The following is a 25,544-nucleotide window of genomic DNA, read 5'->3' as shown; positions in this document are numbered from 1 at the left end:
GTGTCTCCCACCCTCTTCCTGCCACACCTTGAGGTTTAAAGGACCTTGCTCCATGGAGAGGGTGTGCTACTCATAGATGAAAAGCTGGACATGAGCCAACAATGTGCACTTGCAGCCCAGAAGGCCAGCCACATCCTGGGCTGCATCAAAAGAACCATGGCCAGCAGATCCAGAGAGGGGATTGTCCCCCTCTGCTCTGCTCTGGTGAGACCCCACCTGGAGTACTGTGTCCAGCTCTGGAGCCCTCAGCACAACAAGGACATGGCCCTGTTGAAGCGGGGCCAGAGGAGGCCACGAGGATGATCAAAGGGCTGGAGCCCCTCTGCTGTGAGGACAGACTGAGAGAGCTTGGGGGGTTCAGCCTGGAGAAGAGAAGGCTCCGGGGAGACCTTGGAGCCCTTTCCAGTCCCTAAAGGGGCTCCAGGAAAGCTGGGGAGGGGCTGTTTGCAAGGGCATGTAGCAATACGACGAGGGGCAATGATTTTAAACTAGAGCAGGGCAGGTTCAGATGAGACATTAGGAAGAAGTTCTTTACAACGAGGGTGGTGAGACACTGGAACAGGTTGCCCAGAGAGGTGGTGGAGGCCCCATCCCTGGATATATTCAAGGCCAGGCTGGATGAGGCTCTGAGCGACCTGATCTCGTTGAAGGTGTCCCTGCTGACTGCAGGGGGGTTGGACTGGATGGCCTTTAGAGGTCCCTTCCAACCCAACACATTCTATGATTCTATAGCTCATCCCAGAGGATTTGGTGTCCTCACTGGTCCCTGCTGGGTGTGTGGTGGGATTGATGGGATTCTGTCAGTCCTGATGTTGCCAGGGCTGTCTTTGCTCTGTAATAATCTTTTCTCCTGCCGTGTTCAAAAGGTTCAGAGTGTTTTGGGCTGAGAGTCGAGGCTGAACGCTGCAGCCAGGCATCACTCCTGCCACATCTGAACCTGTTTGGCCTTTGACCGTAGCCTGTCTTGCTGCCTGGCAGCTGAACCGCTCTTCCCCACACCCCCATTCACCTTTTTTCACTTCATCTGTATTACCGGCCAGGGAAGGTGTCTCCCAGGATTGACCCTTGATAGGCTCTTGAGAAGTTTTACGAGCTGCCTCAAGGCAGGGAACGATTTATGGGCCAGGCAGGGAATGATTAAATAAGTTTTTGGAGCCCCTGCCGTTCCTTCAAAATCTTTCTTCCTAACCAAGGGGGTCTTTTCAGAGTTTGAAATTTTTTCCTTCTTTTCCACAGAAGCATTCAGGCTTCTCCACATGTGAATAATTGCAGACTCCCTCCTGCTGGGGCCGTGGAAGTGAAACCGCAACGCACATTTGTACTAAACCTGTTCTCAACATGAGCGAGCAAGCAGCACCTCTGGCGCCCGCGTTTGAGTCTTGTCCCCGACTGCCGGGGTGTGGGGTCAGCCCTCGTCCTCGGTGCCTTGAGTTTTTGTCATCTCTGCACGGACGGCCAAAGGTCCAGGAGGTTTGGTTGGTGGTGGTGTGCTTTGCCACCTGCTGGATGCTGGCTGGAGATCGCTGTTGGACTTGGACCAGCAGCGGGTCGTTCTCATGAAAACCTCTCAAGAAAATATAATTCCCAACTTCCCTTTTGCTGCTTCCAGAAAAATCTTTCCCCTGGCATTGCTGAAAAGATGATTGTGAAGGGCCAAAAGCTGGATTTACGGCACCTCTCATAATCCTTTGTGTTACCCCATAATGTTGGCGAGACCCCCTGCCCTGTTTGGGTTGTGGATGACGTTGTCTTTCAGTTTTTCAGCGTGGAGGTCTCTGTTTGGTGGCTGGGTGTAAAAAGCTGTATTTTTCAAACCTTTCTATACTAGCCAATCTTGGCAACAGGTAGCTATTTTATTCCATAGCAGACATGTAAGATGTGTCAGCTTGGTCCGTGGGATTGATTTCAATGGAGTTTGAATCTTCCTCCCTTTTAGGTGCTCATGAATTTTGCTGGACAGCTGTATTTTACATGGGAAGCTTTCTGGGACGCTGCTTAGACTAAAGAGGGAGTGTAATTATAAAAAACAGGCAAGATAACTGAACCAATTTTTACCAGGCTTTCTAAAGAACAAATCTAGTGTTCTCTAGGTGCCTTCTTGCTCCAAGCATGCAAGAAGCTGAAGCTACAAGTATCCAACCTAACTTGTGTCCGTCAGTCTTCGAGGGTTCAGGCCTTTCTGGTCTGTTGGTCTTTTTTAACAAAAAAATTAAATTCTTGAATTCTTGTGTTCCATTTGCTGGAGGACTGTGGGCCTTTTTCCGCTGAAAGAGCAGCTTTTATGGGAGGTGCAGGCACCCTGCGGCGCTCCCAAATGTTTTAGCAGAACCAGGGTATCTACACAGATCCTTTGCGCTTTCTATGCCTAAATTACACCAATTTCATGCAACTGTGACAAAAGCGTGTAAAACTGGTGTGCCTCTTTTGTGTATTTGCTCTTAAGCGGGTTCAGATATCCACTGTATGTGGATTTTAGTCATGTAGGCAAAGTAAGGCAAGATATGGATTGAGGCCATTCAGTTCGTCACCACCTTGAGCCAAATCAACGTATTAAGACGTTATCGAACCTGTTTAAGCATATACAGGGTACGGTGCTGGCCTGAGTTAATGACACAAATTTTCCTCGCCTCGTATAATACTTGGGTGCAACTGAAGCTTGATATTGTTTGCTCTTAATTTGCCCCAGATACCCAAAAGACCGGGGGAATTAGGTACAGAAGAGGTGAGTTGAGTACAGGCACGGTGGCGGCAGCAGCGCTCTGCTAAATTGGTTTCTTTGAAGTGAACTGCGATTGCAACTGCCGAAATTTCCCATGCTTACATGCAGGGAGGCAAGATGAGGTTATTAATTATACCAATGGGCTGGAATTGATCTTAATGAGAAACGGTGTAGCCTGAGAGGAGCTGAGGCTGTGCTGGTGTCTGTCCCCAGGGCTGGGGCTCCAGAGGGACCTTCCCAAGCTGTGTTCCTGCCAGCCTGTAGGACGATCCCATGCCACTGAGTGCCAGTGGAGTGCGTTCCCCATCCAGAGTTTTGAAGAGCTCCCATTGCCGTTGGCCATCTCGTCTGGGTCCTGCATCCCAATAACCTTGGGATAGGCACAGGAGGTGCTTCTTTAGGGTGAGACACCTGGTCCCTCATCAAAAGCTTGTGAACCCAGAGCTTGTGAAAGCTCCTGACGTTTGAGTGAAGCTAGAACTCGGACTTCGCTGCCCTCCTTGAAGTACTTGGTCCGCCTCTTCCTTTCGTATCCCCAGGGATTCTTCTTCTTGCCCTGGCAGAGATTTGGGTGACCTGTTCATTAGCAAAGGAGCCTTTGAGAATGGTCATGTCTCGGCGTGCCTGTGCCTCACAGCGCTCTGCAAGCCAAACTGGTTTTCTTCTGAAAGCCAGTATCTTACAACACTGAAGCAATTAAGGTATATTAAAGGCTAATGATGCACGTCCTGTTTTTCTCACAAGGCAAGCCTTCCAGATTCTGATTCTGCTTTGATGATTTTGCATGAAGAACGATAAAAGTTTCTTATCTCCGAGCCATCAGTTTAGGATAACGCTGCCTGTGTGTCCTTAGACTTGGAGGAAAGCCAGTGTGAAGCATCCTCCTTCCAGACGTGTGTCACTTTGCATTCCTGCAGCGGCACTGGGCTCCAGTGACCACGTGTTCAGATGGGTTAGAACCCTTCAAAGACTGCTCCTTCTCCCCTTTTTCCTGGGACAAATCCAGAAAGGTATTTCAGCTGTGAAGAGGACTCCCCAAGCAATGACGGTCTCCTCAGCTCCCTTCCTTTGTCGAAGCCAGATTTCGATGCGTGTTGCAGGAGCTTTCAGGGTGCTCCTGTCCCAGCTGTGCCTCTGCTCTCCTCCCGTTTCCCACCCTACGCTTGACAGCTTCCCTGGGGCCTCTTCGTGGCCGGCAAGGGTTAGAGGAGCATGTTCTCTGCCCCACTTGCACACTTTGCAAGCAGTTGTACTTACAGAGCCTTGGAGGGCCTTTCTTCCCCATCCTACACCAAAATGTCCCCCCTCACCCTTAACATCTGTCTGTCCTAAGACAGGCAAGCCCTGGTTTTGGGGAGGTGACGGCAAGGTGAATTGCAGGGAAAGCTGCAGTTTGAGAGCATGTTCTGTGGTTTTGTTGGCTGCCGCACACTGCTGACTGAACTCCGTACATCTGGGGCCAGTGGGTTTTTTCTCAGCCTTCTCATTAGCAGAGTTCAGTTTTTCCCTGGGAACTTCTCATTAAAACTCGCAGCCTCCTCTCTTGCTGGCCGGTGGAGCACATCCGAGCTGGCAGAGGACATTGGGAGCTGTGTCCAGGCTGGGAAAGCAGAAGCTAGATAGAAACTGTGCAAGAACCCCCTTGAGGTTTGGTGCAATGGGACCAAGAAATTCCCAGGAACTGGAGTGCGTCATTAGCTTGGAAAACTCTTAGTGTCTAGCCGAGCCTCTTGGCACCTTCTGGGGAGGGTTGTGTGGTGTTGGTGGATCTTTAATGGCGCAGCTCACCGTCAAGTGCTCACCCTTGCGTGGTCTCCTGCTGCACAATTAGGCTTCCCCCCCCCCCCCCGACCTTGATGAGTGATTCTCCTCTGTCACCGTTGCTTTATTAAACACAACAAATCCAGTTGTCCTGCTTCAAGCCATTCAAGTTATTACAAGCGGAAAATGCTATTTTCTGCATAAATGTAATTGTCTTGCCCAAGTCAGCGTCACTGATACTGCACTGGGGCTGGGAGGGGGTGACCTCCAGAAAGAGGGGGAGTCCTGGCCAGAGGAGGGTTTGGCATGGAAGTGGAAGGGGCTGGTCCCTCAGCTGTTTTCCATTCCCGTATCTAAGGTGGTTTCCTGGGAACCAGTTGACAGTTTGTCCTGGACTGACTCTAAAGAATGAGAGCAGATATAAATATATAATAAAGCTCTGGAGCACTCAAAAATTAATATTTCAGGATCAAGAAATCTTTATTTCATCAGCTGCTTCAGCAAAAGGAGGAATGTGTGTAGTTGTAGCTGTTGTGGTGCCCTTCCACCAGACTGAAGGAACAAAGGGAATGGTGCAGCCTGGAGCTCGGTCCCAGCTGAAGGAGCTGCCTGGTGTGAGATGGGCGTTGCATGAAGAAAGTGGTGTCCTTTTGGGAGTTGTTTTTTCTTTCCTTCCTTGCCTGACCTCAGTGTGATGATGAGATCCCAGTGCTGCTTCATAGAAGGGGCTGCGGGTCCTGGATGCTACAGACCAGGTCTACTGGGAGGCACTTTTGTCCTGGACTGGGCAGTGGCTTGCAGTGGTGGTGCCTGCAAGGATACAAGGCATCAAACATGGTGATAAGCTATTCTAGCTCAAGCTACTCAAGCTATTCGAGCAAGAGTTTCTTTAAAAATCAGGTTTGTCTCTGTAGTTACCAGAAGGCTGAACTGCTGGTGCTTTTGAAGTTGATGGGTTCCTGCTAAGGTGAAGCTGTGTTTTGTAGAAGCTTTTCAACCAGGGCTCGCTTAGCACTTTCTCAGCTCGCAGTGGAGGATGCGAGCCACCAGCCCCGTTCTGCGTTGCTCAGCCCCATCCTGTACCAAACGCTTTCCTGGTGCTGCGCAAGAGGAGCAGGACCGCAACCCAGAAGGTGTAGCGAGACTGCAGCTTGAACTCCTAAACGTACATCCAGTTTGGGGCAAAAACCTCGGCAAACTGGAGGAAGTTCAGTGGAGGGGCACTAAGATGTCAGGGTGCTGGAGCCCGTGTCCTGCAAGGAGAGGATGAGGGAGCTGGGCTTGTTCAGGCTGGAGAAGAGAAGGCTTTGGAGGAGGTCTACCCATGGCTACAGGGACATCACCCACAAGACAGAGCCAGGCTCTTCACAGCAGTGCGTGGTGGGAGGCCAGGAAACAAAAAGCGTAGGATGAAACAGGAGAGGACCAGACTGGATACAAGGAGAAGCCTTTTTGGCTCATGGATGGTCAGTCAGTAGAGTTTGCTGCCCAGAGAGACTGTGTAGTCTCTGTGCTTGGAGGTTTTCAAGACCAGACTGTATAAACCTGGGCAACCTCGTGCGATCTGTTAAGAATTGCAGCTTGGAGCAGGAGTTTGGACTGGAGACTCCCCCTGAGGTCCCCTCTGACCTGAGTTATTCTGGGATCCTCCATGCTTGCTCTTGTGGAAGTGGGGTGCTGCTTTTGCTCACAGGTGGAGAGGTCCAGCAAGGGGCCCTCTTTTGTGGGCACATTTGTGCCATTGCGGTGGGCCTGCCTGGCACTGCCTGGCATGGTTCCTTTGATAGGAGCCTCCAGGAAAGCACGGGTGAGCGCAGGAGAGGTTTTCTTTGCTGTCTCTACCCTTGTTCAGTCGATCATCCCTGCTGGTGCAAAGTGGGAGAAGAGGGCAGAGGGACAGGTCCCTTCTGGTGCTTTGGTTTTGCCCGCACTTCTCTGGAAGTTGGGTGAAGGTCACTGGTACTGAAGCCTGTGTGATTTTCTTGTTTCACCTTGGTGGAGTGGGAGAGGCAGGATTTGGAAATACTTATGCAACCTGCCCTGTTTGTGTGATGCTAGCACAGAGCTGGTGACACTTCTGTAGCCCCTCAGGGTTGAGAAGTGTGAATCAGAGCCTGTTTTTCTCCTATAGAAATTTGTAAAAAGCGGAAAGTCCCTCTTTGTGGTGTTCCTGTGTTGCTCTGCCAGTATATCTGCTGCAGCCTTCCCCTGGTCCAGCCTACCTGCCCTTGCCTGGCTCTGCAAGAGTGAGTCAGCTCAGCCCACAGCATCTCCTTGCCTGGGCTTCACGACGTGTGGGCCACCATCCCAACCCACCTGTCCTTCTGACCGTTCATCTTCCGGAGCGATGCCGTGCGGATCCTGACCGCCCCCCACCTCCTCAACCCCCTTCTCACCCAGGCGTGGATGTCTCCTGGAGATGGGGTAGGTCGGCGCGGGAGATGCCTCAGCAGTTCCTCTTTGAGGTCAGAGCACGTTGAAAGGAGGAGTTAAATAGAAAACAGCTGGACGGGGAGGAGGGGGAGCGATGCGCAGCTCACAGACAATCCAGGCAGGATTTTGTTTGGGGAATTTGTGATTTTTCTTTCTCTTCCACAAAGTTCTAGTGCCTTTTCTTCTATTTGTCAAAGAGGAGGATTTTGCTAGAATGCGTTCTGTTTCAGGGAACTCGGGGTTTGTACGCTGCTGACTAGAACAATTGATTTTTATTTATTTGTTTATTTACTGCAGGAGAGAACTGAAGCAGTAAGTCTTTAAGGCTTTAGCTGTTCTGGAAGAGTTTTATTTAGAGAAACAGCCTGATTCTGTTGCTGTGTGCGATTGACACAAGCTCATATAATCCTGTCGCTGGGGTGGGCTCTGCAGCGGAGCCCTGGGATTTCTCGCTCCAGTGCCCAGGTCACCATGGGCCATTCGCTCTGGCAGTCCAAGGTGCTTCTCTCCAGGGCTGGTTGCCATCTCTTGCCCCGGCGCTGGGCTGCACATCACACAGGCTTGGCACGCCACCAGCTCCCTGCCTCCAGGAAAGACGCAAACTGCAGGTTTTTGGGCACTTCCCAATCTCGCACCCTGCCCTGTTCCTTCCTGTCTTGCCCTGCTCCGGTGAGGCTTCAGAAAAGCCTTTGGTTCCAGATGATACCCAAAGGTGGTGGAGACCCCTGGCTTGTTTGATGGCTGTGTGGGAGCCTGGGCTCTGTAGCACCAGGACATGCAAGCTCGGCAGAGACTCCTAAACTCATCGCTCAGCAGAGCCCTCGGAGGGGGGCATCACTGTCCCAAGGTGGGTTTAGAAGGTACCAGCTGGTACCTTTGTAATCCCTTCCCTGCCTTGTCCTAACAATTCTGCCCCATTTCAGTTAAAGTTCCTGCAGGTCAGAGGGAAGCAAGGGACCACGATATCCCTGCAGTGGCTCTCCCTTCCCTCCTGATGACAGCCTTCCCTCGCCGCCTCTGCGCTCTCAGAAACGGTGTCCAGAGGGAAACAGTCGCACATCCTTCGGGCAGCTCTGCTGCCGGATCCTGCCTGCGAAGGCTGCCTTGGTGTCCCAGCCAGCGTCCCTCTCTAGAGGCTCTCACCTCGGCACGGGGCTGTCTTTGGCACTCCCAACTCCGCAAGGCAGTGAGGTCCCCTGGGACCTGGTCAGCCTGCTGAAAGCTGCCTACTCGGTTGAGTACTTTCTATATTCTTTTTAAAGTATTATAATCACACCGTTGTGACTGCCAAGGTAGGTGCAGTCCTGCCAACGTGGTGGTGTCTCCTGCCAGCTGATGTGCGCCCTGTCTTGGTTGGGTATAGCTACTGCGGAGGGAAGCATGGCCATCTGGGGCCAGCCCTGTCCATGCTGCTGCAGGTGTGGGGTCGCACGGCCTTTTCCCTTTCCTTGTTGTGTGCACCCAGCAAGAGACTCTCACAGATCCTGTTCCTCTCCTGGTCTGAGGAGACATTATAACAGCCTTCCAGTCCCTAAAGGGGCTCCAGGAAAGCTGGGGAGGGACTCTGGATCAGGGAGGGCAGCCATGGGACGAGGGGGAATGGTTTTACACTGCAAGAGGGGAGATTGAGATGAGATCTCAAGAAGAAATTCTTGGCTGTGAGGGTGGTGAGCCCCTGTCCCAAGTTGCCCAGAGAAGCTGTGGCTGCCCCATCCCTGGAGGTGTTCAAGGGCAGGTTGGAGGGGGCTTGGAGCAACCTGGTGTGGTGGGAGGTGTCCCTGCCCAGGGCAGGAGGTTGGCACTGAGTGGTCTTTAAGGTCCCTTCCAACCCAAACCGTTCTGTGATCCATGCTGCCAGCCCAAACAGCTGCTGAGAGCTTGTGTCGTCATGTTCCCTGTAAAGAGTCCCCTTCTCAGGAAAACCCCTTCTGTGGGTGGATGACTTTGCCAGGTCGCTGTGGAGCGGCTGTTTTGAGAGGAGCTCCTCTCCTGCCCAGGCGCCTGGGAAGGTGGCAGGCGATGTTTCTCAGTTGCGTTTTCTGGGGCTGGAGAGCATGTGTGTTAGCATACAGCAGATGGGCCTGGTGAAGAGCTGGTGGAGACAACTGTATTTCCTCACGCAGGCTCGTTGCCTGCCGGGAAAGGAGCCAGCCAGGCTTTGTAGGGAGAAGAACAGAGCTTGGACAGGCTGCGGTTGGGTTTCTCCTTCAGCCAGTTCATTCCGGAGAGGTGTGGGACAGAGGCAGGGCTTGTATTGTGTAAGGATGGACCAAAGGCCAGCGTTCAGCCCAGCCCTTCCAGTCTGGTGCCCTCTGTGATCTTTGGACCATCAAATTAAGTCTGGTGCTCCAGGCAGAGATTTGAATTGTCCATCAGTCCCAGGCAGGAGTCTGGTGGGAGCAGGCTGCAGTCTGGTGTGCTGCCAGTCGTCAAGGCTGGGGAACCAGTGGCATGTAGGGGACAGCTGAAGATGCCTGTCCCATGTCCTCTCCCATGTCTGTGCGTCTCTCACTGGCTTGCAGGGAAAGCTGTGTGGCTGCCGGGCACCGTGATGTGGTGTAACAGCTGTCCCGGGGAGAAGCGGGCAGGGAAGTGCCCTGCCAGAGCTTGCCACGTTGGTGGCCCGGCCACTGCAAGGTGTCCCATTGTTCGTTATTGTGGCCAGTCCACCTCAAACCACGGCACAAGGGGAGCTACTGACCTTTGAGAGAAGAGCTGATCTTTCTGGGAGGCTTTTTGGTTTTCCTGAGAGCTGTCAGTGGAGAAAGTCAAGCAGATGGCAATCGCAGCAGTGGGCAGGATGGTGTCCCTGGAGCGGATGGTGTTGGGAGCCGACTCCTGTGCTGTGGGGGAGAGGAGGGGACCGGGAGGGGGACAGCGTGGCCAGGGAGCGATGACAGCTCCCCAAGGCCGGTATCAGAGCTTGGGGCAGAGCATGGGCGGTGGCATGGCACAGCACTGCAGTGTCCTGCCTTCCGCCTCCCTTCCTGCTGCCTGGAGCTTGGATCTCCTGCCCGGCCAAGTGAAACCGTGCTGCCTTCCCTGAGCCTGCGGCTCATCGCCGATACCGCATCAGGAAGGTCCGGCAATGCAGCGTGTCCCACTGTCCCCTCGTCTACTTCTCTCTTTTAGGTTATCCTGGTCTTTCCTTTCTCTGTATTGGTATGGGAAGGGACAAGGCGATTTCTTCCCATGGTCCTGCGACTGTGTGGCCAGAAGCTGGGTAGGACCGCAGGCGCAAGAGCGACGTGTGCGGCAGGACGATGGGTGGCTGGAGGGTGCTGCTCTGCAATAAGCAGCACGGCATCCACATTTAGGGCTGGATTTTTTGGAGCCAGCTCTCTCCAGCACAGCATACGGTGGGTAACAGCACGGGACGCTGCAGGAGGACAGATGTGGATGGCACCGGTTGCTGACAGGCTTTTGCTGATGCCTGTGGTTTGATGAACCTCATCCAGGAAGACGAACGGATGTGACAGGAGCACAGTGCCCTTCATGGCCCTGTTGGCTTCTCCGCCTCTGCTGGAGCTGGGCACGCAGCTCCGTCCCTTTCTCTCTCTTTGAGGAATGATCTCCCTTTCAGATGGCTGTGGGCATGGTGCTGCCACAGGGGAGAGGACTCTTCAGTGGCTCACAGCTGTAGGACTTCAGGCAGAAAAATCAATGTTTATATTTCTCTTACCTGGGAAAGATTCCTTAAATAACTCCAGTAAATAAATACCTTGTAAAGTTCGAACTATGAAGGCACGGTATATGAACCAGAATGAATTTTCAAGCTCTCTCTTGCAATGAAATAGATTTCTTGGGTTTGGGCTTTATTTAGAGAAACATTTGATTTAAGAAGAGAGTTGAAGGTTGTATCTGATCGCCTTGTGAGGGGGGGCTGCTCTTCTGATGGCTGTGGGGCACGGTCTGGAAATGTGGTCCGATCCCTGCTGCCAGACTATTCTCAGGAGAGTTTCTGGTGTACCCAGCCAAACGAAGGGTCACTCTCCTCCTCCCCGGGGTGGCTTTTACTGCGTCCTCTGTCCCCTCCAGACCCCGCTGCTGCAATGCAGTCTGCTCAGCTGCCTTGGGAAGCTGGTTGTGCAGGTGCTGCTGCTCGGGATGCTGGAGACCAGCCAGGACCCAGTTCCCTCACAGCCTTCTGCACCTGCCCTCTGTGGCAGAAGACTTCTCTCCCTTCATCGTTCCAGCCCCCATCGCGTTATGGTTGAACCTGGTCCTTGAAGGTACGCTAGAGAGGCAGCCAGTGATGAGCCCGCTGGGGTGCAGCCCCCATGATTTAGGTTGCTGGTTCCTTGGCCTGGGATGCCCTGAATTTGCTGTTCCCAGGAAGAGCTGAGGGCTCGAGGTGGACTCGGAGGCTTCTCCTGCAGGGTCGGTCCTGCACCGGGGTGTCAGGCAAGCAGGGCAGGGTGGAAGGGGCTGGAATAGAACCAGCTCAGATGGAGAGGAGCTCATCTGGCCTGGAGCTTGGGTTCAAGTTTGGGGCTTTAGACTTGGCTGCGTTATCTGGGAGCAGGAGCGAGCGCGTGGAAGGAGGGCTCTGGGCTGCACATTGGCGTGGAGAAGAGCTGGTTTGTTGTTGCGCGAAGGAGGAGGAAGCAGAAAGGTCTGTTTCAGCCCCACCTTTGCTCGAAGCTCCGGGAAATCATCCTGAGCAGGGGACAAAGGGCATCGTGCAAGGCTGGGGATTCCTTCTGCCATTTGTCAGCATGAGTGCAAGCGTGGCACTGTCTTCCTGAAAGCACCAGGAGGGCCACGGTGAGGGAGAGCTGCTCCCTGCAACCTCTAGAACGAGGTGGCTCTGGCGTGTGTTGGACCCCTTCTCCCATCAGGGTTTCAGGCATTCCTGGGCAACCTTGGAGGTTGAATCCGAGGGGTGGTGCTGACGGCAAGGGTCTGTGGCCTCTCCGCTTCCCAGGTAAGTGGGGCAGAAGCTGGAGCTGGGACACGGTGCCCTCCAAAGCCTGCTGATGAGAAACGCCTTGCCTCTGCCCGAGGTTGGAGAGACCAGGAGCTTGTGCTGAGCTCAGAACCTGCCGCTGAGCGGTCCCGGCACCGCTTTGCCACGACCCGCCTCGGCCCCGGCACGGAGCTGCTGCCGGCAGGCCGGCCAGGCTTCTTGGCCCCAAAGCCTGTAGCACCACTGTACACCACAACATGCTTTTCTTTGCTCGGTGGTGCCTGGTTGGGATAACACAGTTGTCCCAGTGTGGATAACTGGTGTGCCTGCAGTGGCAAGCCAGAAGGAGAGGAGGGAGGCGGGAACAGAAAGTGAGAGGTGGGCTGGAGGGACACCGAAGGAGGAAAGAACTGACCCTGGGACAGCAAGAAGGCAGAGGAGGGTGTCACCTCCTCCAGAGAGTTACAAACGAGCTGCAGATGTATAAAATTGCGGAGGCTGGGCGCGGAGACGGTGTGCTTGCTCACCAGGGTGCATCCCTTCCATGAAACCGGAGTCAGTGGGGTTGCAGGGCTGTTTCTTGTGCTTTTCCTGAAGTGTTTTGGGTGGAAGCCAGTGCGTTGCCGTGCTCTTGGAGAAATCGGCTGTCGGTGCCAGAGGAAGAAGTGCCTGGAGAGCAATGGCTGGGTTGCTGGTTGTTGTCTTCCCGGAAGCAAGGTACCAGCCCAGCGTGGTACCTCCGCGTACCGGGTGGCCCTGGCCTCACGCTGTCTTCTGCTTTCTTCCAGCCACTCCCACTCTCCCGGCTCCATGGCTGCCGTCCGCGAGTGGTCCTGCACCCGCTGCACCTTTCTGAATCCCGTCGGCCAGCGGCAGTGCTCCATATGCGAAGCCCCCCGCCAGAAGCCCGACCTCAACCACATCCTGCGGCTCAGTGTGGAGGAACAGAAATGGGCTTGTGCCCGCTGCACCTTCAGGAACTTTCTGGGCAAGGAAGCCTGCGAGGTATGTGGCTTCACCCCGGAGCCAGGGCCCAGCGGCTCCCCCTTGCCCGTCATCAACGGCATCTTGCCCAAGCCTGCCGTGCTTGTGGAGCCCAAGGGCACGTCCAAGGAGGAGGCTGCCAAGGCAGAAAGCAGCAGCGAGGACTCGGAGGGGAAGAGCCCTGATGAAGCGGAGCTGGAGAGTGGCTGGGCTTGCCAGCGCTGCACGCTGCACAACACGCCGGTGGCCAACTCCTGCTCTGCCTGTGGTGGCCCACGCAAGCTCTCCCTGCCCAAGATCCCACCAGAGGCGCTGGTCGTCCCTGAAGTCATCACCCCTGCCGGATTTCACATGGCCCCCTCTACCCCGCAGCCGTTGGTCTCTGCAGAGATCTCTGATGGTGACGCCGCAGCCACCCAAGGCCCAGTGGCTATGGAACAAGAGGCCCAGAAGATACCACCCTTCAGTCCCTTCTCCCCGGGGCTCCAGAACAACCCTGTGCCCCGAAGCCGCCGGGAGGTGCCCCCTCAGCTGCAGATGCCGGGGCCTGAAGCCTCCCAGCCCGTGGCTCAGGGCGCAGCGGGGCAGAAGGGCTCTCCGCAGGGTCAGGCCAGGGCTGCCCCGGCTGCCCGCTTCCAGGAGCTGCTGTCTAACAAGCGGCTGAGCGTGCTGGAGGAGGAGATGGAGGTCAGTCCGTCCCACTGGAAGTGCAGCTCCTGCTCCCTGCTTAACTCCGCTGGGGCCAGCAAATGCGAGGCTTGCAGCGCCCAGAAAGGCAGCGACACCATCAATCTGGTGGGGGACTCGGTGAGATTCACCCCGTGCAGCCCCTCCAGCCCTGACTTCACTACCTGGTCCTGTTCCAAGTGCACCCTCAAGAACCCCACCCTGGCCCAGAAATGCAAAGCCTGCGGCTCCTCCAAGCTGCATGGCTTCCAGGAGCATGGCACGCAGGGCGAGCCCTCCCCCCGCTGCCCCGACTGCGGGGCTTGCGACAAGGGCGGCTGCTCATCTTGCAGCAGCAAAGCTCCGTCCGCCCGCAAGGTCGCCCGTCTCTTCCCGTCCCAGCTGCCCACCAGCCAGGAGAGGCCGGGCCAGTGGGCTTGTCCTGCTTGCACCTTGCTCAATGAGGTGAAGGCCAAGCACTGCGTGGCCTGTCATACCCCGCAGCAGTACGTGGCCCAGCGCAAGGGCCTCAAACCCCTGAAGAGACGGGAGAGCATGCACGTGGAGAAGAGGCGGCAGACGGACGAGGGAGAGGCCAAGGCCCTGTGGGAAAACATCGTGACCTTCTGCCGGGAGGTGAGTGCTTGCTGAACTTGTCTTGCTCCTGGTTTCACTGGGAGGGGCCCCCTTCCTGCCTCCCCCATGGGTCTAGGGCATGGCTTGGCACAGGCAAGCTGCCTTCCGGGTCTTGCGTCCAGGGAAGACCTTCGCCTGCAACAGCTAGATGCTGGTTATTAATACCGAAATGTAATATTTTAAATTGAGACAAGATAATCTCTGGGGGGAAGGCATCCAGTTCGCTCACAGTACAAGGGTGAGGAATTCTTGAGTGTTAATTCTGAAACCTAGTGATATTTTAAATCAGCGAGAGAGAACATCTGGGTTGAAGGGGACGTTCTTAGGTGGTCAGTACCACCTAATTCCCTGTCCAAGGGTGGGGGTGCCTGGGAAAGAGTGTGTCCAGGTTTGCCGGTGGCACCGCTGTCTGTGGGCAGCAGCTGTGACGTGTGTGGGTGTAGGAGATGCAGGGATGCAGCAGGCAGAGGCGCAGAGCACCGGCAGGGCTGCGGACAGAGGACACTGCTGCCACTGCCAGCAACAGCAGGTTGGGCTTTGGCGTTCTTAGTTTTGGTGTTCGTGAATGCACAACTCTAGCTCCAAATGTCTCATCCTGTTTTGGGAAGGACAGATGAGGTTTAGCTGTACCCTGGCTCCAGGCGAGGGTCTCAGGAGCACACACTGTCACCTTCTCCTCCCACTGTGAATTAGCTGGCTCGGTCTGTTGGGTTTCAGTCTCAAACAGTACTGTGATGGCCCCGTTTTTTTTCCCGGAGTGGCATAAGATGCTCCTGTGAATGCTGCTCTTTCTCTGCCCTCTGTCTGGGGGAAGCCTCCAGCTCCTCTGGACCAGATGGAAAGGGAATTGCAGTCCCGTTTTGACATACGGACAAGGCTTTTTCTGCCTGGGCCTGAGGAGTACGTCCATGCCTCTGCCTCCGCTGTGCAGACTGGGGACCACAGAGATGTTTGGCTCAGGAGGGAAGATGTTGAGAATGATCCCGGTTTGGGGTTCTGGGTTGTCTTTATAGCAGAGAGGCCCTGATTCTGCTTATCCCCCTCTTTTAAGCAAGTGAATAGCCTCTTTTGTAGGCAGGGAACATCTGTTGCAGTTGACCTGATGGTTGAATTATGAGAGATGGCCACGTTGGATTAGCAGCTTGCCGCTGCCTTGTCCCATCCGGGCAGCTCTCGCCTGGAGCCGTGGCTGAGCCCATTCAGCTCGCTGAGCCGGCAGTAACGGGCTGGTAGATCTGCGTGGGCCACCTCCTGAAAATCCCTCTACAACTTAGTCACTGCTGTGTTCTGACACTGGTTATGGTAAGCCAAGGGCTCTGCAGGTCCAGGGGAACGGCTGGCAGCGGTGGTGGGACAGTGCTGCTCCTGTACGCATGCTTGCTCTGCTCTCAGTGTGCCTGCGACCTCCCACCAACGCTCCTCTTCGGGCTAGCGTGTAAGGCAGCCTCCAAGCTGCCTTCCCTCCGCGGAGTTTCCCAGGCTGTTCAGCCTTCTCCTGGAGGAGGGCGTCAGGCCGGCCAAGTTCTCCTCCGCCTCTTGTCCCCCTGTCCCAAGTCCCATGGAGCAGCCGGCCTTGCTGTGCTGCTCCCTGCAGCGATTTCTGCTCAAGCTCCTGCTGTGGGCTCTCCCTCCTCTGCTGTTCCAGGGTTGCCTTTTTCAACACTTCTCAGTGTGTGGTCCCCGCTTTTAGCTTTACCCTTTCTCTTCCGTCTGGGAGGAGAGCAGAACTGACCTCTTCCACTAGCTGCCTCTGCGCCGGGCATCTGCTTCCCTGTCTTGTGGTGTCCCCCTCGCTTGCTTATCCCGCTGTCTCACACTTCTGTCATTAACCATCCTTTCCCCCTTTCTGAATAACAGCACGCATCAGCACGTTCTGCGCAGCTAGAAAGACAACCCAGGACTCTTGCTGTCGGTGCCCTGCTCTGGCATCTCTGCCTGCAGAGCCTTTCCATGTGCCGGGGGAGGCCCCAGCTCTCTTTTCCTTCTCTACCCATCGGAGAGTTGGCTACTGGCAGCAAGGCCACACTGGGCAAGGCAGCAGCCTTCCTCAGCCCGTGCAGTCCCGGGGAGGTGACAGCAGAGAACGTCATGTCTCAGGTCCAGAATGTCATGAAGAGGGTTGTTGGCAGAGCCCGGATTTATCCCCTTGCAGGAGAAATAAGCAGGGCTCCTCGTCTGGTACCATCTGTGAGCAGGCTTATCGCTGCCCGGGCACGAGAGGAGTTACCGGCTCCTCTCCCTGCTGCTCTGGTGCTGCCCCTGCAGCTCTCGTGCCTCTTCCCCTCCATCTCCAGGGGTACTGGTAGTGACAACTTCTCTGAAGCGTTTAGAAATATGGGAAGGGAGACATCACTTGATGATCAGAGGGCTGGAGCCCCTCTGCTGTGAGGACAGGCTGAGAGAGCTGGGGGGGTTCAGCCTGGAGAAGAGAAGGCTCCGGGGAGACCTTGGAGCCCCTTCCAGTCCCTAAAGGGGCTCCAGGAAAGCTGGGGAGGGACTCTGGATCAGGGAGAGGAGCCATGGGACGAGGGGGAATGATTTTAAAGTGGAAGAGGGGAGATTTAGATTAGGTATTTGGAAGAAATTTTTCATTCTGAGGGTGGTGAGCCCCTGTCCCAGGTTGCCCAGAGAAGCTGTGGCTGCCCCATCCCTGGAGGTGTTCAAGGGCAGGTTGGACGGGGCTTGGAGCAACGTGGTGTGGTGGGAGGTGTCCCTGCCCAGGGCAGGGGGTGACACTGGATGGTCTTTAAGGTCCCTTCCAACCTAAACCATTCTGTGATTCTATGATCACGGTATAAAGGCAGTTAGCTTGTTAGGCAGGCTTTCCTGACACTGCTGGGGAACTGCACTGCTACGGCTCTCACATTGCCACCATCATCATGCTGGTGGGGTCTGTGGGCCTACGTCCAGACTCCTGCTGAGTGCTGTCCTGGCCCTGGTGAGACCCTGGCAACAAGGGCGAAGGCTTCTTCCACCTCTGCTGCTTGGAAAAGCGCCGCAGAGACTCCACCGGGGACAGAAATCTTGCCATGCCCCCAGGCTGTGACTCCAGGACTGCTGCCCTGCTCTGTGTACACATGGGGGGAGCTGGGGAGCCCCGGCTGCACCCCGAGAGGCTGGGATGTGGCGAGGTCAGGTTGCTGGCCGATACGGCAGAGAAAGCCGGCAAGCCCTGTGACGTGTCCTTTTTGGCCCGCACCAGTATTTGAACAGTGGTATCTATTAGCTGAAAAACACCCTTCCGCAAAAGAAGAGCTGGAAGCGCTAATTGAGGCACCACGTAGAAAGCGTTCATGTAGGATTACGACAAAAGAGGGGAGGACAACTACTAGTTTGGTGTGCATTAAAGCTAATTTAAATTAGAGCTGGCTTTTGCTGGAAGAACTTAAATTTCATTTCATTAACAATAACAACGCAATCCCGGTTCTTATTTCGCCCAGTGGTAAACTGTCTGAAAAAGCTGCTCTTCTCCCCTTGGTGAAGTTCTGTGCTTCCATCCTGCCTCCGTGGGTAATACCCGCACGATTATCTGCCCTTCAGTCCTTCCTATTTTATTTAATACGCAGCAGCTGGCACAGACAGGCTCAGACATGGGATGCCCTCACTCGGAAATTGCTTTGCCTGTTTTGTGGTCTGGCTGAATCCAATTGCGAAACCTGCCCCTGACGTCCTCCCTGGCTGTGCCTTGGGGGTGGCATGGGACTGCCAAGCCCAACATGTCCCCTCCGGAGCAGGGACAGCTTCAGCCCCTTAGCACAGGGCTTGCGGTGAGGAGCGTTTGCTTGCCAGGTGGCTCCTGGCAGGCTTGCCTGCCTTGTCGCTGATAGAGGCAGCCAAGGTCCCCCGCCGTCCGGCTTTTAGCACCAGCGCAAAGCGCGAGACGGTCCCTGCCCGGGGAGGTTCCTGTGAAAGAGGAAAAAGGCAGATTTGAGTGGTGGCCCGGAGAGGTGAGCTGGCTCGTGGCAGGGCTCAACGCTGGGCCTGACCCGCAAAACGCATCTGTGCCGTCGCCGGCAGACGCCAGCCGGCCCCAGACCTGCTCCCCAGCACAGCGTGGGAAGGGGCTGTCTGGGTCAAACAGGAGTACTGGGTGCACCGCGCTCACTCCTGGGGGTGCAGCGGGAGGTTTTCCAGGCCAGCCCCATCCAGGAGGCCCCGGGGAGCCGTGTGCCGCACAGCTGCACACTGATGCTCTCCTTGCCTTTCGCTCTCGCAGAACAAAGTCAATTTTGTAGATGACAGTTTCCACCCTGGGCCCAAGTCCGTGGGATTCCCGGAAGGCGACAGCGTGCAGCAGAGGGTGAAACAGTGGCTGCGACCCCACGAAATCAACTGTAGCATCTTCAAGGACCGATCGGTGAAGTGGTCGGTGTTTCGGACGCCCAGGCCCTCGGATATCCTGCAGGGACTGCTGGGAAACTGCTGGTAAGGGGGACCGGGCCGGGCTGACACCCTCCTACCCCTTCCCCCTTTCCCCCCCTTTATCCAGCTCCAGATCAGACCCCTCAGCCCTACTCAAACTCGTGCGTACCCCCAGGCGCGTACCCCATCCTCTTCCTCACCCCTTCCCAAGCGGCTGCGGACCACAGTCCCCTGCACCACAGGGCTGGGCAGCTGCCTGCCCGTGTCCCGCTGAAACATGTCCCTTGTCCCGTGCCACCGGCAGGTTCCTCAGCGCCCTGGCCGTGCTGGCCGAGCGGCCGGAGCTGGTGGAGAGGGTGATGATCACCAGGACGTTGTGCCCAGAGGGCGCCTACCAGGTGCGGCTCTGCAAGGATGGCACGTGGACCACGGTGCTGGTGGATGACATGCTGCCCTGCGATGAATGCGGGTACCTCCTCTTCTCGCAGGTCAGCGGCCCGGGGGAGGGGGGGGACAGGGGTGCCAGGAGGGGGCGGGCAGTGCTCCAGTGGCAGGGGGAGGCTCGTCCCCGGCTCTCCTAGGAGAGAGGACTGATGGAAAGAGTGGGAAGAGGTACTTGCCTGAGGTTCGCCTGAGGCTGCGTGGGGTGTTTGCAGCTCAGGACCCTGCTTTTTGCCGCACCTTCAGGACAGCTGAACTCATTGAGGCCAAATCTATTTAGGCCCCTTTTGGCATTTTCCAGGCTGCCACGGAGAAGTTTCATTTGCAGTTGGTTTTCCCTCACTCCTCCCTGCTCCACGGTCACTTCACTTGCAGGAGAAGCCGGCCTTATTCTTCACAGCGAAAGGAAAATAGCTTAACCCATGTGTTTTGCCCTGCGAGGGGCTGAGGGAAAGCTGCTCCTTTCCTCTGCGGGGAGGTCTGGCAGCTTGGCTTTGCCAGGGAGGGACCGTGGAGAGGGAGGGGATCGCGTGACAAATCAGCCTGTTTCGAGCCAGTGCCCGCCCGGTTGCTCTGAGCACACTGGGGTGGCATCTGCTAGGATTAACGAAGCTCCCTCAGCCACTTCGGAACGTCACTGCGCGTCCTGCCCTGCCCTGCCTGCCAGGCCCAGGGGCGCTTGCTGGGATCGTGTCCATGAAGGAGACTGAGAACGTCTTTATTGAAACCCAGGCAGCAAAATCTGCCAAAGAAAACAAAGTGCTGCTGTCAGGAGGAGACAGAGACTCAGGACTGTCGGCTTGGACTTTGTTCTGCAAATCCCAATCCTCTCTTTTAAAGTACTCACAGCCCCGAACCGCATCAGGTGCAGGCGTCAGGACAGGGCTCCGGTTGGGGAAACGGGACCCAAAGATGAGTATTTTGGGGAACTTTGATGTCGGCACAGCTTGCAGAGTCTCCAGCTTGTTGGGGGCTCAGTACCCTGTGGCCTCCACAGCGTGGAGGTGACTCGGTCCTGGGGAAACTGCTAATTGTGTCGGAGCTAACGGGCAGCAGGCTTGGCACAGTTGGCTCCTGAGCCCCGCTGACCCCGGCTCCGGGCAGAGGGGCAGGGACTGGGCAGGGGCTGTGGGGGCACGGGTAGGGCACTGCCAAGCCTGGGCTGCCCTGGCCGCTTTCTCAGCAGAGGGGGTGATCAAACATGATCTGGGTGGCAAAACGATTGCCAGCACTGCTAGATGCCTGTCCGGTTAAGGAGAAACTTTGGAGAGGGGAAGGAGTTATCTACATCTACATTAGTAGCCAGAGAGGATCCAGTCAGACACATCGCTTTCAGCATAAGATTTGCCCGTCTGGGTTTTTTTTCCTTTTCCATCCGTCTTTCCTCTCTTAAAATTTCAAGTCTGCTTTTTTTTTTTTTTTTTTTTTTGAAGATTGACGGTTTTCACATGAGCTGGTTTTGCCTCGCCTTTGTTTCCAGGGGCATCTGAATCGTGACGAGATTTTTCTGCAGAGCGTTTAGCCGTGTGAGCTGAATGTGGGGGCTAAAAATGGAAAACCAGAGAGTTTTAAAAATAAAGGAAAACCAGGCTCTTACCAAAACTCCTTGGCTGCCACTCAGGCAGAAATAAACAACACAGATTTTGTTGAGCGAGGGACTCAAAAAGCAGTGAAAAGCACTTGTTAAGCTTTCTTTATCCGTTGGAAAGAAATCTTCGGTGCCCTCCTTTCCTCTGCCAGCTCTCGGCTGCCACCTGTGAGTCGCGCACAGTCACTGTGTACCGGTGCTTTTCCCCCGCTGCCCTCCAAACGCTGAGCACTCAGCCTGATTTACTGGGGACCCAGAGGCCGGCAAACATCTCCTTGCCTTCTCTAAATGTCTCCTTGCCTTCTGTCCTCGTACACCTTCCTCTTCGCGTCCTGGCTGCAGGCAGGGGCTGGAGCCGAGGTGTCTCCCCCCAGCCCCAACACGCCCAGGAACGAAGCACGGCTGGTGACGGTACCCTGTGGCACATCAAGGACCCGCAGTGGTGGCTCGGATGCAGTGATGAAGGCTGAGCCCGCATTGCCGTGGCCGATGGAGGCTTTGCAAACCTCCGGGTGTGTTAATGCCGCTTCTGCGTTTCTCCCTGAATCCGTAATCAGCCTAGTGATGCCAAGAGCCTGGCACCAGAACAAAGCGACTGCAGGGAGAGTTTCTCCCCTGCAAAACTTGCATCTTGTAATTACATCTTGCCACCGTCCCTGTGCTGAAGTAGAGGACTTTGCCCCTCTGCCTGGCAGTTTTTGGAGCTTTTCCTTGAAACGGCATCTCTGTTCCATGGGTGAAATTTAATCGGCCCCATGTCCGTGTGTGCCCTAGGCAGCCTCCTCCGCCAAAGGTGTGTTGGGTTTGGTTTGCAATGGCGTGCCGGTGAAAGGCAGGTGTTCCAGCTGTGCTCGATATCCTTTTCCATTATTAAACCTTCTTAAATCCATGTTGAAGCAGAAAGAAAGGACTGTTAGTCCCTTCCTAGACTGAAGGGGACACCCACCCCTGCCAGCTGGACTGCCTGGGCACCCCAGGGTGCAGCTCTGGAGGCATCCAGACCTCTTGGATGTTTTCCCAAGGGGAATTAAACTGGGCAAACAAAACACTGAGCAGGCAGCGAACGGGTTCACCCTTGGCCCCATATGGACAAGCTCCTGGTGGCTTGGCCTTGCTGCTCCTGCCTCTCTGTCTCCCATGGCAGCGGGAGGACTGGCAGGGCTGGGGGAGCGGGGCTTTGCCTTGTCTGCGCGCGCTGCCTTTGCTTTCCCATCTCCTGCCTGGGGCGGCTCCTGACGTGTTTCTCCCTCTTTCCGCAGGCCCAGAGGAAGCAGTTGTGGGTCGCCCTCATTGAGAAGGCGCTGGCCAAGCTTCATGGTTCGTACTTTGCCCTCCAGGCGGGGCGTGCTATCGAAGGCCTGGCTACACTAACGGGTGCCCCCTGCGAGAGCCTGATGCTGCAGGTCAGCTCCACTAACCCTCGCGAGGAGCCCATTGACACTGACCTCATCTGGGCCAAAATGCTGAGTTCTAAGGAGGCTGGGTAAGACGAGGCAGGAGGGCGCCGTGGCAGGAGCATGGATGCTCGGAGAGGGGGGCAAGGGGGGCCGCTCTCGTTCGTAGAGGCTCGGAGGAGCAGCAGGGCTAGTGCATCACCTGAGGTGGAGACCACCACCCTTGGCATTCATCTGGAGCGTTGGCAGAGCTCCCTCTCTAAGCTCTAAGAAATTATTTCTCCTTTGTTTAACTTTCATATGAATTTAAAATCCTGGTGAACATCCCTGCGCACGTTTACTGCTGTCTTGCGGGAGTTTGGAAGTGGCTGGCACTGAGCCCGCTTGCTTTTGCTTTGAGGTGTTTTGTATTCTTAAATGCTTGACCCTGCACGTATCTCCCACCCTTACGTGGCATCTTTGCTGGCCATGCCTGGGCATGACTATAGGCAGTCTGTAGGAGACAGAGCAAAAGCAGAGACCTCTTGGCCATCACTAGGAGGAGCAGGAGGGCAGTGAGGTTTCTGGGCTCTGCGCGGTGGAAATCAGAGTGATTTTTGATGGCTGAAGGGGAGGGTTGCTCCTGCCAGCCTGAAGTGCAGGGCCACATGGGAGGCTGAGAGGTCCTGCACCTGGCTGGTGCAGACCTCCTGCCCCAAACAGCCTGTCCTCCCTGCTGCGGCACGGGCCAGCTGCCTGCAAAGTGGCTTTCCGTGTGGCTGAGCCCTGCCAGCCAGCAGAGATGGGCAGGACCCTGGGGCCTGGCAGAAAACGGGTGAGGTTTGGGCAAAGCCGGGCTGTGCCTGGGCAGAGCTTTCAGCCCTGCAGGTGAGGGCACTGCTCGGAGAAGCTCACCACGGAGCCTGGGTTGGAGCGTGCAAGTGAGCGGGTGGAGGGAGCTCACTGCTGCCCAGGCAGAGCTCCTGCTGGTGAGGCCGGGGCTCTGCTCCAGGGAGGTTTACGGTGTGGTTGCAGAGAGGGAATATTCAGGAGCCTCCTGGGGGGTAAGTCTGTCCCGTGCCTTGAGCAGTAGGGACGAGCTTCCCCGCCTGGCAGGACACCGAGGGTTTTGCTGTCCCCCGTGCAGGTTCCTCATGGGCGCGTCCTGTGGTGGAGGTAACATGAAAGTGGACGATGTGGCCTACGAGAGTATGGGTCTGCGTCCACGGCACGCCTACTCCATCCTGGACGTGCGGGATGTCCAAGGCTTCAGGTGAGTTCAGGATGAAGGCTGGCGTGGTACAGCAGATATTCCTGCCAACTCTGGGGACAGATAATTGAGTACACTCTGGACAAGACCTTGGGGACTCTCTGGTGTCCCATCCTCACGGCCAGCAAGGGCTGTTTCACCATCTCAGGGTGTCACATAAATGCTGTTGTCATAAAAGCCATCCTTGCCTGCCACTGGCTCCACGTCCAGGGCTGCTCGGCTCCAGGACGCATGATGGCGCAGAATGGTTCACCTGGTCTTCTCACAAGTTGTAGAGGATTGACTTGAGCTCTCTCAAGCCAATGAGGCAATTAGGGCATCCTTCTCACCTTTAGAGGGGTGGGCGGATAGAAAGGGGTGCCACCCCCGACAGCCTGGGTGCTGTGTGAAGCCCCATTTTCATCCATGTCACTCCTGGGCTTGTGCAGCTCCGGGCACACGCTTGGAGCCCCTTCCCTGCTGAGCCCTTTTCCCCGCAGCGCCTGGCTGGAGGCCTTTTGGGCAGGGAAGGGCAGAGGGAGCTGCAGCAGGTCCAGAGCTGCAGGACGTGGGCATCTGGGGCTGCGGTGGAGATAGCAAATCAGTTCTGGGATGCTGTGAAGGCTTTGAAAGGCAGCAGCAGAAGTGGTGTGTTCCCTCTGTGAGGGACTGGCTGGGTGTGCAGAGCTGGGAGAGCGTCTCGGAGGCGATCTTCCTTGTGCTCTCCTTTCTCCTGGGCCTCTGACACTGTTTTTCCCCTTTTCCCAGGTTACTGCGGCTCCGAAACCCCTGGGGCCGCTTCTCCTGGAATGGCAGCTGGTCCGACGAGTGGCCGCACTGGCCGGCTCCCTTGCGTCACGACCTCATGCCCCACGGCAGCAGCGAGGGCGTCTTCTGGATGGAGTACAGCGATTTCATTAAGTACGGTAGTGCCCAGAAGGCTGCGGGGCGGGGAGCCAGGCAGGGGACAGGACGTGGGACACGAGGGTCATAGAATCATAGAATGGTTTGGGTTGGAAGGGACCTTAAAGATCATCTCATTCCACCCCCTGCCCTGGGCAGGAACACCTCCCACCACACCAGGTTGCTCCAAGCCCCCTCCAACCTGGCCTTGAACACCTCCAGGGATGGGGCAGCCACAGCTTCTCTGGGCAACCTGGGCCAGGGGCTCACCACCCTCACAGACAAGAATTTCTTCCTCAGATCTCATCTCAGTCTCCCCTCTTGCAGTGTAAAACCATTCCCCCTCGTCCCATGGCTCCCCTCCCTGATCCAGAGTCCCTCCCCAGCCTTCCTGGAGCCCCTTTAGGGACTGGAAGGGGCTCCAAGGTCTCCCCGGAGCCTTCTCTTCTCCGGGCTGAACCCCCCCAGCTCTCTCAGCCTGTCCTCACAGCAGAGGGGCTCCAGTCCTCCCAGCATCTCCAGGGCCCCATTTTCCTGGCTTTTCCCAGTTACCATAGCATGTTTGGCAGTGGGGTTAGAACTACATCATCTTTAAGTAACCAGGTTACCCAAAGCCCCATCCAGCCTGTCCTGGATCAAGACAGGGCCGGGCATCCCCAGGGGCGTGCCGGTGACCTACTGGTCCCTGCTGCTCCTGGCTGCATGAGCTGCAGTGTGCTGGGGTGGGGGATAGAGCTGTGCACCTACCAAGGACCCCGCCGAGGCTGAGCCCAGCTTCCCCACAGGTATTTCGACTCCGTGGATATCTGCAAGCTCCATTCGGACTGGCATGAGGTGCGTGTGCAGGGCATGTTCCCCAACAAGGCCAATGGGCCGGTGACGGTGACATCGCTGACGGTGTTGGAGCGTGCCGCCCTGGAGTTTGCCCTCTTCCAGGAGGGCAGCAGGTGAGATGGGCAGTGCATGGGCTGCAGGTGGTGACCTGGACCCAGGAGAAATCCCAAACACATCACCCTCTCACCCCGTGCCATCCCCTGGGGTGGCAGAGCTCAGGGAGGGGCCCCCATCGTCATTTCTCCAGTTCTCAGGGTCTGATCATGTTTTAGCCGAAGCCCAAGCCCTGAACACACGCTGGTTCTTGGGGCAGTGGGAGGACTCTTGTCTCGGTCCACCATCCTCCCCGTGGTCTCTATGTGCTCTGCGAGGTGGCGCTCGGGTGACGTGTTGACCTTTCTCCCCCTCCCGACGCAGGCGGTCGGATACGGTGGACAGCCACTTGCTGGATCTGTGCATCATGGTTTTCCGGGCCACCTTCACCAGCGGCAACAAGCTGAGCCTGGGCCGGCTGATGGCTCACAGCAAACGAGCTGTCAAGAAGTTCGTCAACTGCGACGTGATGCTGGAGCCGGGCGAGTACGCCGTGGTGTGCTGTGCCTTCAACCACTGGAGCGCCACCTTGGCAGGCCCCGCCACCACCCAGGGTAAGGGGCTGGGCTGCCCCCAACACGGCGGTGCTGGGG

The 25,544-nt window shown here is 56.3% G+C and overlaps 1 protein-coding gene across 13 annotated transcripts in view; it reads left to right on the top strand.

Moving 5' to 3' along the window:
• Window positions 1-25,544, top strand: part of CAPN15 (calpain 15) — a 66,963-nt gene that overhangs the window by 37,705 nt on the left and 3,714 nt on the right. For all 13 annotated transcript variants that reach the window (XM_054211893.1, XM_054211898.1, XM_054211892.1 and 10 more), the window contains 8 exons: window positions 12,611-14,108; window positions 18,325-18,533; window positions 18,775-18,958; window positions 21,759-21,982; window positions 23,020-23,145; window positions 23,890-24,042; window positions 24,810-24,971; window positions 25,276-25,505. In XM_054211893.1, the coding sequence (XP_054067868.1) occupies window positions 12,611-14,108; window positions 18,325-18,533; window positions 18,775-18,958; window positions 21,759-21,982; window positions 23,020-23,145; window positions 23,890-24,042; window positions 24,810-24,971; window positions 25,276-25,505 (2,786 nt within the window). The remainder of the gene's footprint in view (window positions 1-12,610; window positions 14,109-18,324; window positions 18,534-18,774; window positions 18,959-21,758; window positions 21,983-23,019; window positions 23,146-23,889; window positions 24,043-24,809; window positions 24,972-25,275; window positions 25,506-25,544) is intronic.

This window comes from Rissa tridactyla, chromosome 8 (assembly GCF_028500815.1).
Source record: "Rissa tridactyla isolate bRisTri1 chromosome 8, bRisTri1.patW.cur.20221130, whole genome shotgun sequence".
In the NCBI taxonomy this organism is placed as follows: domain Eukaryota; kingdom Metazoa; phylum Chordata; class Aves; order Charadriiformes; family Laridae; genus Rissa; species Rissa tridactyla.
Note: the sequence above shows the minus strand (reverse complement) of the source record. Positions and strands in the feature narration are given on the sequence as shown.